The 16,622-nt window shown below is 39.9% G+C and overlaps 1 protein-coding gene, 1 long non-coding RNA gene and 1 other non-coding gene across 3 annotated transcripts; 2 read left to right on the top strand and 1 right to left on the bottom strand.

Moving 5' to 3' along the window:
* Positions 1 to 932: 932 nt before the first annotated feature.
* Positions 933 to 8,929, bottom strand: LOC113023346 (aspartate aminotransferase, mitochondrial). Its single transcript, XM_026169365.2, has 10 exons — positions 8,751 to 8,929; positions 6,369 to 6,525; positions 5,813 to 5,941; positions 5,661 to 5,720; positions 5,400 to 5,561; positions 4,258 to 4,362; positions 3,954 to 4,104; positions 3,234 to 3,399; positions 2,620 to 2,770; positions 933 to 2,169 (listed from the first exon to the last, which is right to left on the bottom strand). Exons 1-10 carry the CDS (start codon positions 8,831 to 8,833, stop codon positions 2,047 to 2,049), a joined length of 1,287 nt encoding a protein of 428 aa, XP_026025150.1. The 5' UTR covers positions 8,834 to 8,929; the 3' UTR covers positions 933 to 2,046.
* A 24-nt stretch (positions 8,930 to 8,953) lies between these two features.
* On the top strand, positions 8,954 to 9,059 carry LOC145429974 (U6 spliceosomal RNA). Its single transcript, XR_013910335.1, has one exon. It is a non-coding gene; the product is annotated as a U6 spliceosomal RNA (small nuclear RNA).
* On the top strand, positions 8,970 to 12,346 carry LOC145429454 (uncharacterized). The gene is made up of 2 exons (XR_013909687.1): positions 8,970 to 9,086; positions 12,155 to 12,346. It is a non-coding gene; the product is annotated as an uncharacterized LOC145429454 (long non-coding RNA).
* The last annotated feature ends 4,276 nt before the right edge of the window (positions 12,347 to 16,622 follow it).

Genomic DNA, 16,622 nt, shown 5'->3' with positions numbered 1-16,622 from the left:
CCACTCTTGACAAGAAGTTGTTTCTACGCTTCCTTATATGCCGCTGTTTCTTAAACTTATGGCGAACATATAATGTACTCTTTTGCACAACCTGTCTTTTTTCAATCCAATTTTTTAACTTAACCTTTGTTTTTGCTATAAATATACTACTGTACATTTTATGCTTTAAATTAAAAGTATTGGTAAAGGCCGATTTTTGTGTTTCTAGAATATATGTGTATGCTCTATGTTGTTCATTTCTGACTTCTCAGAGGAATCCAGTGTGCTGGTTCAAAGTGGTTATAAGAATATGAATTCAGTTTTGCCTAAAATAATTTTTAGTTTGAAGGTGTTTGTGGGGATAGGTTAACTGGATAATCCAAATTGCCACTAGGTGTGAATGTGCGAGTGAATGCGAGTACGAATGGTTGTCTGTCCCTGTGTGTTAGCCCTGCAACAGACTGGCAACCTGTCCAGGGTGTACCCCGCCTCTCGCCCTATGACAGCTGGGATAGGCTCCAGCGTCCCCCGTGACCCTGAAAAAGGATAAGCGGAAGTGAATGGATGGAAGGTGTTTGTATCATGTTTATGACAGGTGGTCTATATTTGTTCATTGCTGTACAGGGCTGTTATCTGTAAATAAAACAGAACAAAGAGTGCATGTAACCATTTCTTACATGGGTAAACTATTATCCAAGAACATATCAGAAACTTAAAGACCAATGAAAATGCAGCCACACCCATTTAAGCAAATGCATAAGTCAGAGCACTCTGTACTTTTGTTTGTGCTTATGCAAGTCAAGATCATTATATACAAGTTTAGCCTATCATAGCTAACAAAGAGCGAGGAAACTCCCCTGGACCTCAGTGCAATAATCCATCACTTGGGATCAGATGTAGGTTGTCTGAGCATGATGTAGTGGGTAAATGTGAAGTAAAGGGACAAAATTAACTGGTTTCACATCTTTACTCTTTAATGATTTATTTGTTCAATGATGACAAGACCAACGATCCATAAGAGAGAATGCAAAAACATGGAGGCAGAGTACCAGAAGTAAGAGCAGACTCGGGCAAACCCCACATTTTGTATTGCCATCTGTGTCTCACAGTCCAGATTCACACACTAAAAACATGATGTTCATCTGAATGAACAGCGTGCGCGCATCATGAGATGTGGTGTTCCCCCGAAGAAAGTACCCCACACAACTTTACCATGGAGTACAGACTTTTCATTTGGAGAGTAATTTTGTGTAATAAAAATTCCTTGCAGTGGGATTGACAGATTTATTGTCTCCATTCTCAACGCTAAACCATGTGCTTGTTTGTATCTGGGCTTACAAGAGGACCAGCAGAGAGAGACCGCTGCCCTGTAATCACCAAAACAGAAATCAAACAGATTCAAATTCTACTGAAACAGAACAGATAAAGAGTAAACTGCTGAATCATTGTTAGGGCAGATCCACAGAGTAAAGAGATTACATGATTGGCAGATGCCCATTAGTACAGTAAAGCCCAGTGAAGTGCCAGTGATGTCTTGAGACTCAAACAGTGCCTCACAGGTTAAAGTGCTACAACTCCACAATTAAAAGGAAACCCTCAGATCAACTACAAGCTTTCACAAAGAACGAGAGATCTCATCTCCGCCTAGCATCGCCTAGATAATTTTTCCTCAACGTTTTAGAGTGTGGGCCCACAGCAGATAGAATATACATGTAGGAGGACACGAATGTACAGCCAACAGTTTATTTCTGATAATAAATAAGCAAAGATGATTCAGTCATGGGAAGAAATCTCTCAATTTGGCAGGGGAAGCCTTTAGTGAAATGTAGAGGAAAGAAAGTGTAACTGGAAAACAGAGCCTGGAACAAGAGCAACCGTTCCAAATTTATCTCATGATGAAAGCCAGTCAGGAAACAAAAAGGCTACAACTTAGAAAAAAAAAAAAAAGAAAAGAAAAAAAAGGAAGTTTTCTAAAGGTGGAATGAAGGAGACAGAATAAATGACGCTTGAAGCTCCTCTTTAGTGCTGCTCCTTCTGATTTTTGCTGCTCTCCCAGCACGATCCACTCTACTTGGTGACTGCGTGGATCGCGTCTGCAAGGTAGCCCACGTTTCCAGAGGTCACACCTGCCATGGAAATTCTGCCATCCTTGGTCATGTACACTGAGAACTCTTTTGTCAAGCGCTCGACCTGCAGGGAAAGAAAACAGCACAAATGAGGCAGAGGAAAAGGGCAGTTTTATTGTTTGTTGTTTTTTGAAATAAACATTCATCTGCAGGATCAAGACTCATAATGTCAAACAAACAAGACTGAAGAATGCACGTTTTTAAATGAGACAGCAGGCGTTTAAGACCACATTCTTAATGCAACCAGGCAAATACAAATCGCCACTAAACTTTGTAACGACTAAAAAGTTAAACAGCAGTAAACCATTACCCCCTGGTGGTGAAACCTCAGTCAGTACAGAAAGCAGCTTTACACAACAGATATGACTGTAAGAGTGGGCCTGCCAAAAGGCAAGTCTCTTTCCTAAGAGAAACTCTCCTCTGATATGACCTGTGAGGTTTATTGCTGAATGACATTATTCATTACACTTTGTTTAAATATGAAAACATATCAATTTCTCTGCCATTACATTACCTGTTCTGGCTTGAGTCCTGTGAAGCAAAACATCCCGATCTGGTCGATGACATGCTGCCAGTTGTGGGAGGAGCCATTCTTTTTCAAACCGGCCACCAGCTGCTCTCTCATCTTGATGATGCGGTTAGCCATACCATGGACCTCCTCCAGCCTGGACACAAAAAACAAAGAAATGCATAACTGAGCGTCAACCTTTTTGGGGCACGCTGAAGATTTGAAGCGTTCCCAAAGTATTCAGACTACATTAGTTTAATGTGTCAGAGTTTAAGTTGCTAGTTGGCAGCAGCGCATAGAGCACTGACCAGGCTCCATCCCTGAAGGTGCTGGAGCTTTGTCTCTAAAACCTGACTTTACTCCTGGAACATGCTCAACTAAGGTAGTCGTGTCACTCCCAGCTCTGATTTCTGTGGCCAAAGGAACGCAGCATAAGTGCAGTGTTGTGATAACCTAAGGAGCTTGAAGAGAAAGCAACTGGGCTTCATTTGGTTTTAAAACTGAAGAAGCCTCTTGGATGAGAAGCAAAACCTCTGCATGAAGCTTAAAGAAGGAAGGAGCCCAGTATTTAAACCCTAGTGGGGTCGTCTGTGGATATGTCCATGTCTAAAAGGTCGTACCACAGTGAGTGCAGCTCTGGCGTGTTGAGAATAGTTGCTGCAATTCTGGCACCATTCACTGGTGGGTTGGAGTAGATGGGCCTGATGAGGATCTTGAGTTGAGACTCCACCCTCTTTGCCTCCTCTGCATCTTTGCACACGACAGTGAAGCCTCCGACACGTTCACCTGTCAACATGCACAGCAAGTCAAAAATATAAACACTGATGACAAAAAAACAACAACAACAAAAAACAAAAAAAAACCTCAGGGTTTAATACAAGATTTTGGTTCACGATAAACCACCACCTCTACTGAACAACCAAATTTAAGAAAATTGAACAGGTTATAAATAAGCAAGGATAACAGACACACGATTAAATAGCTTGCGATTCTTGTGTTACTCATATTTTCCCAGACTCGTGTAGGTTTTAATGTGGCCCCAGTGTCAGAAGGTGTCAGTAATGCACCTACAGACTGTTTGCAAGACACCACTAAACAGAAATAAAAGACTAGGTAGAAGGAGACTATTCTAACCATATGTGGCCAGTGAGAATAAGTGTTGCCATACAAGTGTGACAACATTCAAAACTCAAAAGAACTACCGCTGTACCCAAATAAATATATTTTAGTATCAGCATTTTCTCAGTGGGTCTTGTTAAGGGATCAAGATAGATCTGCTCAAATGTTTCATTTCAGAACAGAAAGCACCCATTTAGGAGCCTGCACTGAATCTGACTGACCATAGAGTCCCATGTTCTTGGCAAAGGATTGCGACAGCACAATGTTGTGACCGTTTTCAATGAAGTGGCGGACAGCCCAGGCGTCGCGATCAATGTCTCCACTTGCAAAGCCCTGGTAGGCCATGTCGAAGAACACGAGTAGGTTCCTTTTCTATAAGAGTGGTGGTGGATGAACAAAGACAGACAGCAGTTAATTATCCAGAGCTCATCAATTTTGCTGTCTTAACTGTCAGAGACCTCATGAGATAAAAGCAAAGCAACCGTTTCATCATTAGCATTTTCAGAACCTCTGATAACCTCTCACCTTCACAATGTCAGCAATCTCCTTCCACTGCTCGGGCCTTGGATCCACACCAGTGGGGTTGTGGGCACATGCATGCAGCAGGATGATGCTCTGCTCTGGGATTTTCTGCAACATAAACGAGGGTTTCAGTTAGTCAGCCTACAAAAACCCACACACTACAGACCTGACCGTGTTCTCACAGCAGCAGTACTCGTACACTGCTCATGCACTAGATATGACTAACATGAAGTGGTTCCTCACCACGAGATAAAGCAGCGTTTTCCAACCTTTGAGCCATGGCACATATTTCACATTAGGAAAGTCACAAACAAAAATGTCACAAAAAGCATATTAATAATTTTTCCGTGTGCACCAGGTATAGCGGAATTGGCTCAGTTTGTCCCCAGTATACCCTTGTCTTCTTCTCACCACTATTCATGCTAGGGCCTTCATCTGGGTTGGAATTTACTCCAGGACCCAGGTCAGATTAACTACATTTTCTTTTCAAATACTTATCTATTGCTATTACACGCTGCATTGTCTCACTCGCATGACTATTATGCAATTTCTCCTGTTTTACTGGCAGTTGGCAACTGATTTAATTAGAGCAGGTAGTTGAACTGCCCTCTAGTGGAAGAGAATGTAATTGTTCTGTTTGTTACTCAAGCCAATCGCTTGGAATACCAGATAATCTTCCACAGCACACCTGATCATTTCTCACACCACACCTATGTGCTGTAGCACAGTGGTTGGGAAATACTAACATAAGGGGATGAGAATTACATGTACATTTTAGCAAATCTTTATTATACACTGATGCAACAACAATTCACACTATGCCCAGTGAAGCTTCCCTGATATCTGTGTGTAAACAGAAAGTGGGGCAAGACCAAAGTCCTCTTGGATGGCTCTTAGTATAAATACACCGTTTGCACTACACACCACAAAAGTAAAAAAAAGGAAGAGTCCCATGTCCTGCGTTCTTTTCCTAATAAAAGGAAAATTTCTTAAATCTGATCACTACTCTCGAACTTATCCTTCAAAATCACAGATATCATTTGGAAAACTCAAAGGATAAAATCATCAACAATAATCAAATTGTTGGGAAAAATGCTAAACATGTTTCATTTTCTTTTGACGCATGTATTTTACGCATTTCTTACAGAGATGTCATCCAGAGCTCCTTTGAAGTCAAAGCCACAGGTGGAAGGTTCATAGTAGCGGTAAGCTTTGAGCTGCATGCCAGCATCTCTGAAGATGGGTGTGTGGTTCCCCCAGGAGGGTTTGGGCAGGTACACATCATGTGGCCCAGGGTGGAATCGAGCCTGTGACACAGGAAAAGCTAATGAGCTAAGGCATACCAAGAAACCTAATTTTTAAAAACAGTTTTTAAATGCCAGGTGATCAATACAAGAAGACCTCACCAAGAAGTTGGCTCCAATACGCAGAGATCCAGTTCCTGAGATGGTCTGGACGGTGACGCTCTGTCAGGAGAAGAAAACTGCTGTACTGATATGGATTTCTTTTAAAAGACAAAAACTTGTCCATCGTCAACTGAACTTTAAGTTGAACTTACTCTGCTACTTTTCAAAACCTCATTTTCGGGACCAAGAGCCAGCTGAGCACAGGCTTTACTGAATTCAGCCAAACCACCAATGGGAAGGTACTCCTTATCCAGCTGTTTAGCTGCAATGATAGCCTCTGCCTAGAAGAAGGCAAAGAAAATGAGGCATAAAACATCCTCCTTTCCATCAGCTGGCAATGGTGTGTATGTATATGTATGACACACACATCTATGCATGTATGACACACACATCTATGCATGTATGACACACACATCTATGCATGTATGACACACACATCTATGCATGTATGACACACACATCTATGCATGTATGACACACACATCTATGCATGTATGACACACACATCTATGCATGTATGACACACACATCTATGCATGTATGACACACACATCTATGCATGTATGACACACACATCTATGCATGTATGACACACACATCTATGCATGTATGACACACACATCTATGCATGTATGACACACACACACACACACACACACACACACACACACACACACACACGATAATTTAATCTGGAGGTGGATCTACCTTGCGAACACAGCTGAGGACAAAAGGCTTTCCTTGATCATCCCTGTAGGCTCCCACTCCCAAGTTCATCTTCTTGGGGTTTGTGTCCTTCTTGAAGGCTTCAGTCACCCCCAGGATGGGATCAGGGGGACCCATCTGCACTCCACCCCACCAGGAGCTGCACCAAAGCAGATGAGAATAGTACTTAGATTGTGGTCACAAACACTAATGCATCTTTGAAGAGGGGCAAAGTGCTTTTAAGGTACCACTACCTTGTACAGTTTAATGCATGTAGCCTGCCAACAGACTGCAGATGCAAATTAGCAGTAAGCTAAAACTGATACAATGCATCAAATGGCAACATTTATGTTAATATTGTAGATGGCTTTCCAGAAAAGGCCAATAAAAGAAAAAAAGAAACATGCTGCAGAGCCTAATGCCAGCTTAGCACCTCATGTGACCTGGAGATAACACACTGACTTAAAGACGCATGAATGACACATGCTTGGCTGGTACAAGCATCATGAAACATAATCCCATCAGGAAGTCCAGAGTCCAACAACAAGTGTGACAGTTAATCGGGGTCAAAAATGTCATAATTACCCAGTTCCCACGACAACAAACACTCAGTGGAGTATTATATTCCACTGAATGAGTATTACCGTTCTTTCCTTTATTTGCTCTTCCAGCTTTCAGCATCATCTTGTTGAATATCATTCTTTTCTTTTTAAGCTTATCGATCTGTTTCAAAATACTTGATGCTAATTAAAATATTTGTTTAAGTGGCTGATTAAGGTAAAGAAACTAAACAGTCCTTGAATTTCTTATTAACAGTACTTATTAGTAATTTAAAAAAAAAAAAAAAAAAAAGGAGAAAAAAGTCAATCAGTTCACTGGCCGTTTTTCTGCTTTCACATCGTCAACTGATATTAATACAATACATCTCCGTTTGTACATAGATTTAGGAAGCCCACACCCACTATCACGTTTTTTTTTTACGTGGCATGATTTTACTTTTGCTGCACTCTTGCCCTCACAGACATGTTATTGTATCAGGTTTCTTCTACTTTCTAAACTTGAGTCTAAATTTAGGACAGGACACTTTGCAAAGGGCAAGTGTCTCCAAAGTGACATTAAAATATTATTTCTATCATTTGGCACAAACTTTTTTCACCTAATTACCATCTATATAAACAGTATTAGTTTTACTGTGTGTAACATACTACTGTTGACATTAACAGCAGGAACGTAGTAACTAAAGTGTTATTTGCGTTCATTTGTCTCATCACACTTGCAGTGTGCATGCAAGCAGAACCTTTGAACAGACAAACTTCAGCGTTTATTTAAATATTTACTGAGAAGTTATCAGAGATCAGTAGAGCAGAGGCCTTTGTGGCACCGTAAAGGGCAATATTGTTGTTCACCCCTATCAGTTTCTGACATTACCGTCTAAAATTACACAATAACGGCTGGCTGCGTGCTTGAACATAAGACACCGAATCACGACAGCAGAAGCTAGAAAAACGAAACCTAGAGTTACTGCAGTGAAGGGGTAAGCTAAATAAAGTTTCTCACGTTCACAAATCTCAGCATTTACGAAAGCTTGAAGTTAAATATTTTAATCGCACAAACGAGTAACTGTGGACAAGTTTGTCCTCCAAGCACACCCTGAAAGGACACACCAGTGTCTCAATTTCCACCTGGAAATTAGCCAATCGGCGCTCAAAGGTGGGAAGCGACAGCCAATCAGCTCGCACGACTTTACAAACTACGACAAGTCGCTTAGCTCAAACTGTGCAACTGAAATTATCGCGATTGTTTAAGTCACTCAAGATGTTTTCAGGAGCAAAAGGCGAAACCGTTTATTAACAATTAAGTTAACTGTTTAATACTGTAAACTTAAGCTGCTCTTGATAACGTAACAAATCCGACTGGGCTTCAGTCTCCACCATGCTCCGGTGCTAACACACCAGCGTGACTTTCATCAGTACCGTTAACCTCATTAACAGCAACTCAAAGTTGTGGTAACTCAAAGTTACTGTTTTGAGGTCAGGTTAGAAGTAAGCAAAGAGAAAGTTTGTCTTAAACAATGGCTGTTGACCTTTCAGGCCATCAAGTCACAAGAGGACATCGCTAACCTACATATTAGCTGCTACCTGGGAGCAGATGCTAAACCCCGGACAACAGCAGGCCGTGTAAAAATCCTTTGACCTCAGTCTGAGGTTAGCTGACCAGCTATTGGGGCTACACTAACCGCAGAGCAACCAACCTCCACCATAAAACACAAGGTAACGTCAACCTTCAAATAACGTTTGTTCATTGAGCTAGCTGCAAAACGTGACAGTTCATGCGACCACGTAGGTGGTGCTTAACGAACCGATCGTCCACGTTACTGCCTTTTACCTGTTGCGGGTGGACAGGACTCCCAGGGACGGGGAGATGTTCCCCAGGCAGTAGACCATCTTGCTGGACTTGAGCAGAGCCATCGTTGCTGCGTTTGGGAGGCGAGCCTAGAAGGATGTGAAGGACAGGCGAGACCACGCTCCTACGATCTGAATACGCGCTGACGTCAGAGCAGTCGCCAGTGATCGTACGGTGTCGTTTCGTCTTGCTTCGGCAAGCGCGTACGCTAAATTGGATACGATACAGAGAAGATTAGCATGGCCCCTGCGCAAGGATGACACGCAAATTCGTGAAGCGTTTCGTCTGTATTTATAGCGGAGAAGAAAGAGAAGAAGCGTGAGTAATTTGTTATACATACACACAGAAACCAGGTAGTAAAACTCAGTAGCGGTTTTTGATACGGGCGGTTACCCGGGGCGGCATCGTGGCGGGGGGCGGCATCACAGACATCGGCAAAAAAAAATTAAAAAAATGAAAAAAAAAAAAATTGCTCGTACTCGTGCTGCCCCGACATCTATCGCCGGGAGTAAGGGCGCCTGCTGCTTGAGGCACAGGGAGGAGAGGGCGGGGCGGCGGGGGATTCTCTGGCTGGCTGGAGCTCGCAAAATAAAATAAAATAAAAACAAAACAACAAACACGAAAACACCAGACATTATAATACAGACTTATAATTTGCACCGATGTTTTTTCGAAATTCTGTATGCGAAAAGTGAGCGCGAGAGCCCTCGGTGCGCCTGCTTGCTGCTGAAGTCAAAGTAAACTTTATTGTCATCTCCGCTACATACAGTCCAGTATAGGGCTGCTCGATTATGGCAAAAATGATAATCACGATTATTTTCACTGAAATTGAGATCACGATTATTTGACGATATTTATTTAACCCTTACGACCTACTATAGAACCAAGTCCGCCAGAGCTTATATATATATATTTTTTTTACATGTTGTAGTGCCATTTGTGGGAGCATTTCAAGTTGCTATACATCAATACAACTGTTATAGCCCATATTGTAATAATATGTATGCATTAAGTCCATAGTAATTACATTAATTGCAAAAAAGTACAATAAACTACAAAAAAATTGAAAATCGTTTTTGGTTTTTTTTACATATATTTCTACTTGGAGAAATTTAAGAGGTTTATCCCTCAAAACTTGAAATACAAAAAAAGTTGCAAAAAATAGTTTCTCACCACAGGAAATTTATTTTGAGTGTCTTTATAGTTTTATTTTGGAGATACACCAATTTTTATATACTGCAGGAAAAACGAAAAAACAATCCTATGATGCAAATTTGCAAAGAAAACAGCATGTGCATCAAAAGAAACTATTTCCAGCAGTGCAATTCGAGTTCTAAGCATCACAGAAACTATTCAGAAAAGTATAGAGTCAAACATGACTTATAAAAACACCAGTATAGGCAATTAAGGCCTACAAGTAAAAAACTACATTTCCGCGAAAATGACGTCACTTCCGGTTTCGGGCAGGAAATGGCGCACATGCGATAGTTCGCGACTTCCAGTGTTGCCAACTTTGTCGCTATATTTAGCAAGTTTTCAGACCTGCTAAAAATAAAGACGTGAAAGCCCTTATTGCTTTTACTCTCAACAAGCAGCGGGTGCTGTAACGCAGTCAGTTCTTCTTTTACTCTTTTACTCTTATGCTGTTTTGTGGATCACAAGGTTTAAAACTACTTATAAACACACACACAAAGTAACTCCACCAGAGTGCCTATTTCGGGTCACTTTTGCCGGTCCAAGCCCGGGTAAAGGAGCAGGGTTGGAATTGTGACATTAAAAAAAACAATAATTGCTAAAAGAAATTTAATTTGTAGTTCTAAATAAATTCTAAATGCATTTAGGACGTTTTTTACTCACTTTATGTCTCTTCCACAATGTTATTTCTCTCTCCAGCAACATAGGTTACAATTAGATTAGCATGACCAATTATGCAAATTTGGCGATGACGTCATTTAGCGACTTCTAGCGACTTTTAGGACAACCAATAGCGATTTTCCTTACTGAGGAGTTGGCAACACTGCTGACTCTGTTTCACTGTGGGAAGTGTTATGAACAGCTGATCGGATCGGCAAAGCTTGTTTCTGGAATATTATGTTTTTGTTCCTGCAAGCGCTTTTTATGCAATTTTTGCAAAGCTTTATGTGGAAGGAAACCGTGACCGAGGACAAGCTGATGGCATAAGATGTAAGTACAACTCCTCCGGTTTCATATGCAAAACAAATTATTGCGCTAGCTTACACGGTTCAGGTTCTACAGGGATTTAAAAATTGTTACACAAAACGGAGCGGGCTTCTCTGACCGGCTTTAAAGGGTTAACGATGACAACGTATTGAATAATGACTTTAAAAAATAATATAAAATAGTGTGCAACACCACTGAAGTCTTTTTACCTCTCTTTTCAACCAACGGCAGTCACTCTCCTCTCCAAATAACTTCTGCTTAGCTTTCCGAGCTTCCCTCGGGTCCTCTTAATCAGCGGTCTCCACCCTTTTTTGCGCCACGGACCGGTTTATGTCCACAATATTTTCACGGATCGGCCTTTAAGGTGTCGCGGATAAATGAGGGAGGGGCCAATAATCGGCTCAGTCATTTTTAATGATCGTTGAAAGCCCAGATCGTAATCGTGATTAAAATTCGATTAATTGAGCAGCCCTAGTCCAGTATATAGAGAGACGAGGCAACAAGGCTCCAGTTACAGCAGTGCAAGTAAACAAACAATACATATAAGAAGAGTAAGAAAATAAATATAAACTATAGGACTATGGGTAATTGGATCAATAACAATTTAAAATGTATATTTGATGGTTTAAAGTCTCACACACAACCCGTCGAAAGTGGAGGGGGGCCCTGCTGCTTCCAAATAGAGCACATTTTATTTATAATGTAAATCCAAGCCCATTATGTATTCATGATTTGAATCCTGGGTTGTGTGAAATCTCAGAAAAGCACCCTAGACAAAGTGAATCTGTGAACTAAGGTGTAGGTGTGATAGATTATGTTGTGGTGACCTTCGAGTTGGGGGGGTGGGTGTTCATACTGGAGTGCAAAATTAAAACCAATGGAAGATGGACAAGAAAAGTTCAAAGCCATCAGGTCCTCAGTTTAGAAAAAATAGAAAAGAAGAGGAGGAGAAACGAGCAAAAGATACAGGTATGCAGATGTGTCATTGGATAATGGCAGGTCATCCTGCAACAATCAGAATCAGAATACTTTATTAATCCCTAAGGAAATTATGTGGGTTACAGTTGTCGATCCTACGTGCTGCACAATAATATTCAATATTTAGTATTTACTGTTATATTCACATAGATTATCGCAATGATGTTGTTTATTATATTGCTCTCTCTTTTTTTTTTGCTTGTTTTCTCTTTTTTCTTTCTCAACAGGTGATCCAGGTGATTGATATATGTATTTTTTGTCTGTTTGTTTTGTTGGTTTTTGGTTTTTGCCCTTTATCACCGCTCCTCTTCCCAGCTGCTTTTCTTTCCCTACCTCTCTTTCTTTCTCTCTTTTCTTTCCCCCAGTCATGTCTGTCCCATGTGTAGCAAGTGAAAATAAAATAAAAATTAAAAAAAAGATTTGATATTATAATCTGACTCTTAATCCCTAGAGTAGTGTGGCATGGAGAGGGCAGTGAAGAAGGGAGGGGGACACTATACATACATAAATCCACACAAGAGCAGTGCAATCTTATTTTAAATTACATAACGTCTCCTGGATAAAAGCCATCTGACTCAAATAGAGGAGCTTTACGTCTTTTTAGTCACTAAATTTTCAGGGGAATTGATTTATTTGACACGGGCATAATAACACTGCATTAAAACACACAGTTATGCACAAGCACCATATGCACTGCATCTAATTTACAACACCTGTCCTGAGGTGAGACAAAGGGAGCCATATATAAAAATATGAAACAGATATAAAAATAAAGCTCAAGTTGAATACAGAGTTATAGTGCGGGTGTGCTTTTATTTCAGCCACAGTTTATTGCTTTTGTTGAAAACACTGAAACTGGTTTGCATTTTTATATCACAACCTTTGCTCTTTTAATGATGGTGAGATGAGATTTTGTGCATTGTGATGTGACAGTTACTGTTTATTGAGGCCTTTGTGCTGTTTGTAATGCAGTGCTGATGTCTGGACTCTAAAATATCTCTGAGTACTGAGGAAGCATGGCATTGTATGTATTTTAAAATAATCCTTAGGTTGGCTTTTAAAGCTAAACATACTTTGTTTTCCTAAAAAATGAAAAGAAAAAAAAACAATGTATTTGTTCATTTTTAAATAACTTTTATTACCTGACCTTACAGTCATGTGATTGGTAGTTTTAGGTTATAGCAGGACTTTTCTGCACACATTATTCACGTCTTTCAAATCTTAGATGTGAGTCTAAAATGATTCCTAGTTCCCTGATAACTTAATTTCTTTTTTTTATTCCTTTTTCTTTTTTTTTTTTTTGCCATGAATGCTAATTTTTGGCATTGTTTACTTGTAGAAAAAGTAATTGAAAATTTTTTTTTTTTTTTTCACATCTTGTGTTAAATGAGAGAAAATTTAAATTAGAGTAAAATGTCAGTCATATATATGTAATCTCTGTAATATTCTGGATATTTATAAATGAGCAATTTGTATATTTTATAGCTATTTCTTATACTTTGTAACTTTGTAATATATTATATTTTTTAATCAAGTTCAGTCTGTTACTGTTCTTATTGTCTTGGAGCAACTGCAACTACATAATTTCCTTAGGGATTAATAAAGTATTCTGATTCTGGATTTAATGATTCACAGACCATAATGGATATGCACAAATAAATACAAACTTCAAAAAATAATAATTAAGGGAACACTGAGTCATCACAGTATAAGTCAGTTAAAGCTTCCTGGAGGTCATTTTGTAGGGCTCTGGCAGTCATCTTCCTCGTCCTCCTCATACAAAGGAGCAAATTCGGGTCATGCTGCTGTCTCTGCTGGGAGACAGAGCTAACCTTCTTGCAACAGCATGTTTAGATGTCATCCTGGAGGAGCTGGACTACCTTTACAAGCTGAATGGGCAGCAGGAGCCCATGCTACCAGAAATGACTCAACACTAGAAAAAAGTTGACATGATAAGGAAGGATAAGGACAGATTAATGATCTGTAGCCACTGCCTGCTAATCAGGCATTTTACTTAATATAAATAAGAAATAAGATGTAAATAAGATGATTGCAGGAATGATGCCGCTACATATTAACAGCATTCTGCAATTACTTGATTTTCCACTTGAGGGCAATATAACACAATAGGCAGTGTCTGTCTGTGAAGGTTCTCAGTCATCCAGGTCATCGTAGTCTAAGGAGCTTGGAAAGTAAAGCGCCTGGACTTCTTTAAAATGCTTGAGGACGTTTCATCTCTCATCCGAGAAGCTTCTTCAGTTCTGATGACTGTAAAGTCAGAAGGTGTCTCATAATATGGCTTAAAACTGTCTCTTTTTAAGCTTTATACATCCTTACCATAGTAATTTTGATGATCGCTGTGAAAAATATTAGAAGATGGAGTTCATTCACACTTCAGTGTTTAACATAAAAAATCAAGCACATGATTGTACCTGACACACTGCAGAAGATTGTGCTGTTTCTTTCAAGGAAGTAAAATAAAGAATTGCCATTTCCTGTGTCCGTGTACAGGTTCTTCCCACTAGATGGAGACCTACATATGTGAAATGTCACTATATGTGTACCAGCCAACAATCCAAATTAGCTATGTATCCAACCTTTTATCCAGGGGAAGAGGCAGAGTACAAATTGCCGGTCCACAACCATTTATATTTGTATCCACACTCATAGCAAATAGATAATCATCAATTAAGCTAACATGCATGCATTTGGTCTGTGGGAGTAAGTCAGCATCCAGAGAAAGCAGGAGCATGGCTGTGTGTAAACTGCACACAGAAAAGCCCGAAACAGCCACCCAGAACTGCCAGCACCCCACAAATGTGACCTGGGAGCTAAACAGCTCCACTAACATAACAAATGACAGGAAGACTGAAAGTTTACATTGGGATCCAACCTTTACAAACACATTGCAATAATCTTTGCTTCCATATTAACATCCAGTCGCCCAACTCCTTTTCTGTTAAACTCCCTTATTCTTTGTGGCCCTCTAATCATTCAGGGTGCACGAATGAGCTGTGGTTTCATGTTAAGGGGCTTCTGCAGTCAGTGCTGCTCTACATGAAGATGTCAGTCATGCTTATTTTCTTCCAGAAGCAAACAAGTTTGCAAGAACAACGACCCCGCTTTCACTCAGTCTGTGTGGAAGGAAAGAGCAATCTGGAAGAGCATCACACAGCAGAGCCTGGAAGTCCATAAAACGTTCTTCTGTAACTTGACAGAAAACAGCAGCTTTCACTGGCACACCAACACAGTGACAGAACAGGACGTATACTTGGCTTATGTGGGACTGCCAGTGTGCAAAGGAGATATGGATATTTCCAGCAAACCCACATCAGAGAGAGGGACAGACATGAGGAAGAGCACAATGCAGATTTGAGCTTTTTCTTTTTTGTTTAGTCACAAGTAACATGCAAGGGTTTGACTTGGAATAGATTGTAGCTGAAGGTTCATCATTAGTGACTGCACCATATGTTTGTCTGAGTATGATTCAAGTAATATAAATATGTAATAAATAGTAATATAAAATGTTAAAGCTACTAAATCGTACCCCAAAGCAGAATTGAAGTCATCCTACATTTTTGCTAAAACCACTGAGCTGAAAGAAGTTTAAGTGATGAGGAGAAGAAGGAGGCTGAAGAACTGTGATGTAAACAGATCAGAGTGAAAAGAAGCATTAAAATGGAAAAGCACCAGCAAAAGAATAGAGGAAGGAGTGGTGAGAGAGGCCTGTTATTCACTGTAATGCTGAGTGATGTTTCACTGCTTACCTGAGATTTTTGAAGAGGCCCTTTAGGAAAATATTACCTAGGATACATGTGATATGTTTCTGTTGCCATGGCTTATAAAAACCCCTCATTATTTACTTCTCTTTATTCCCTGTGAGGTTCTGAGCTCATAGATGGAGAGGGACAGACATGAGGAAGCAGAGCTCTGTGATTATAAAAGGACACAAAGCAGTGCAGAGAACCAACAAACATTACATTTAGTGCATTTATCACATTTAGTAACCGGCACAATGTAAAATAGTGTCTTAAATAGTGTCTATTTATTTTTATTATTTGGAAAAAACTAACGCAAAGAGTTCTGACAACAAATTTAATCTGACAATAGAAATACTGACAGAAATATACAGGAACAAAACAAGTGAAGCTCGTTTCTGCCACTGAAAACACATTTTTCAGTCTATAAGTCAAAAAATTGTGTTATTATATTCAGGTTATAGTTATTTTCTCAGAAGTTTGAGGTAATAAGTCAAAAATTTGAGATAATAACCTGAAATTCTGATTTATAGATGGCAAAAAAAATCCTCTTTCCAGTGGTGAAAACAAAGTTTCATAATAGGAAGATATCAGTACACAATTGTTTTATTCTTCTTGCAATCATGTTGGTGATGCGCAGGGTTCCTAACAAGATAGAGCTTGTTTGGTGCAGTCTGCTGTTTTTTGTTTTGTTTTTTAAATCTAAGACCTGTAAGGTTTATTATCTTTCTCGGTGATCGGAGGAATATATGAGTATGCGAGGCCGTGCATACATAAACAACTACTTTGCTCCATACTGGTCTTTTTTTCATAGCAATCATTTGGAGGCGGTTTATTTTATTTGGGAATAAACATGCAGGAAAAATGATGGCTTTGTTCTATTACAGAGCCCCAGTAAGTCATAACACTGTGAGCCCGGATGCACAAACCAGGACCC

The sequence above is a fragment of the Astatotilapia calliptera genome, chromosome 1 (genome assembly GCF_964374335.1).
Source record: "Astatotilapia calliptera chromosome 1, fAstCal68.1, whole genome shotgun sequence".
NCBI lineage: Eukaryota > Metazoa > Chordata > Actinopteri > Cichliformes > Cichlidae > Astatotilapia > Astatotilapia calliptera.
Note: the sequence above shows the minus strand (reverse complement) of the source record. Positions and strands in the feature narration are given on the sequence as shown.

What these genes read in the sequence shown, in the direction of transcription:
- LOC113023346 (XM_026169365.2), bottom strand. Translation starts at nt 8,833, where the DNA reads ATGGCTCTGCTCAAGTCCAGCAAGATGGTCTACTGCCTGGGGAACATC. An exon ending in GTCCTGTCCACCCGCAACAG is followed by an intron (nt 6,526 to 8,750) that starts GTAAAAGGCAGT and finishes GCTTTGGTGCAG; the next exon opens with CTCCTGGTGGGGTGGAGTGC. An exon ending in AGGTTTTGAAAAGTAGCAGA is followed by an intron (nt 5,721 to 5,812) that starts GTAAGTTCAACT and finishes TTCTCCTGACAG; the next exon opens with AGCGTCACCGTCCAGACCAT.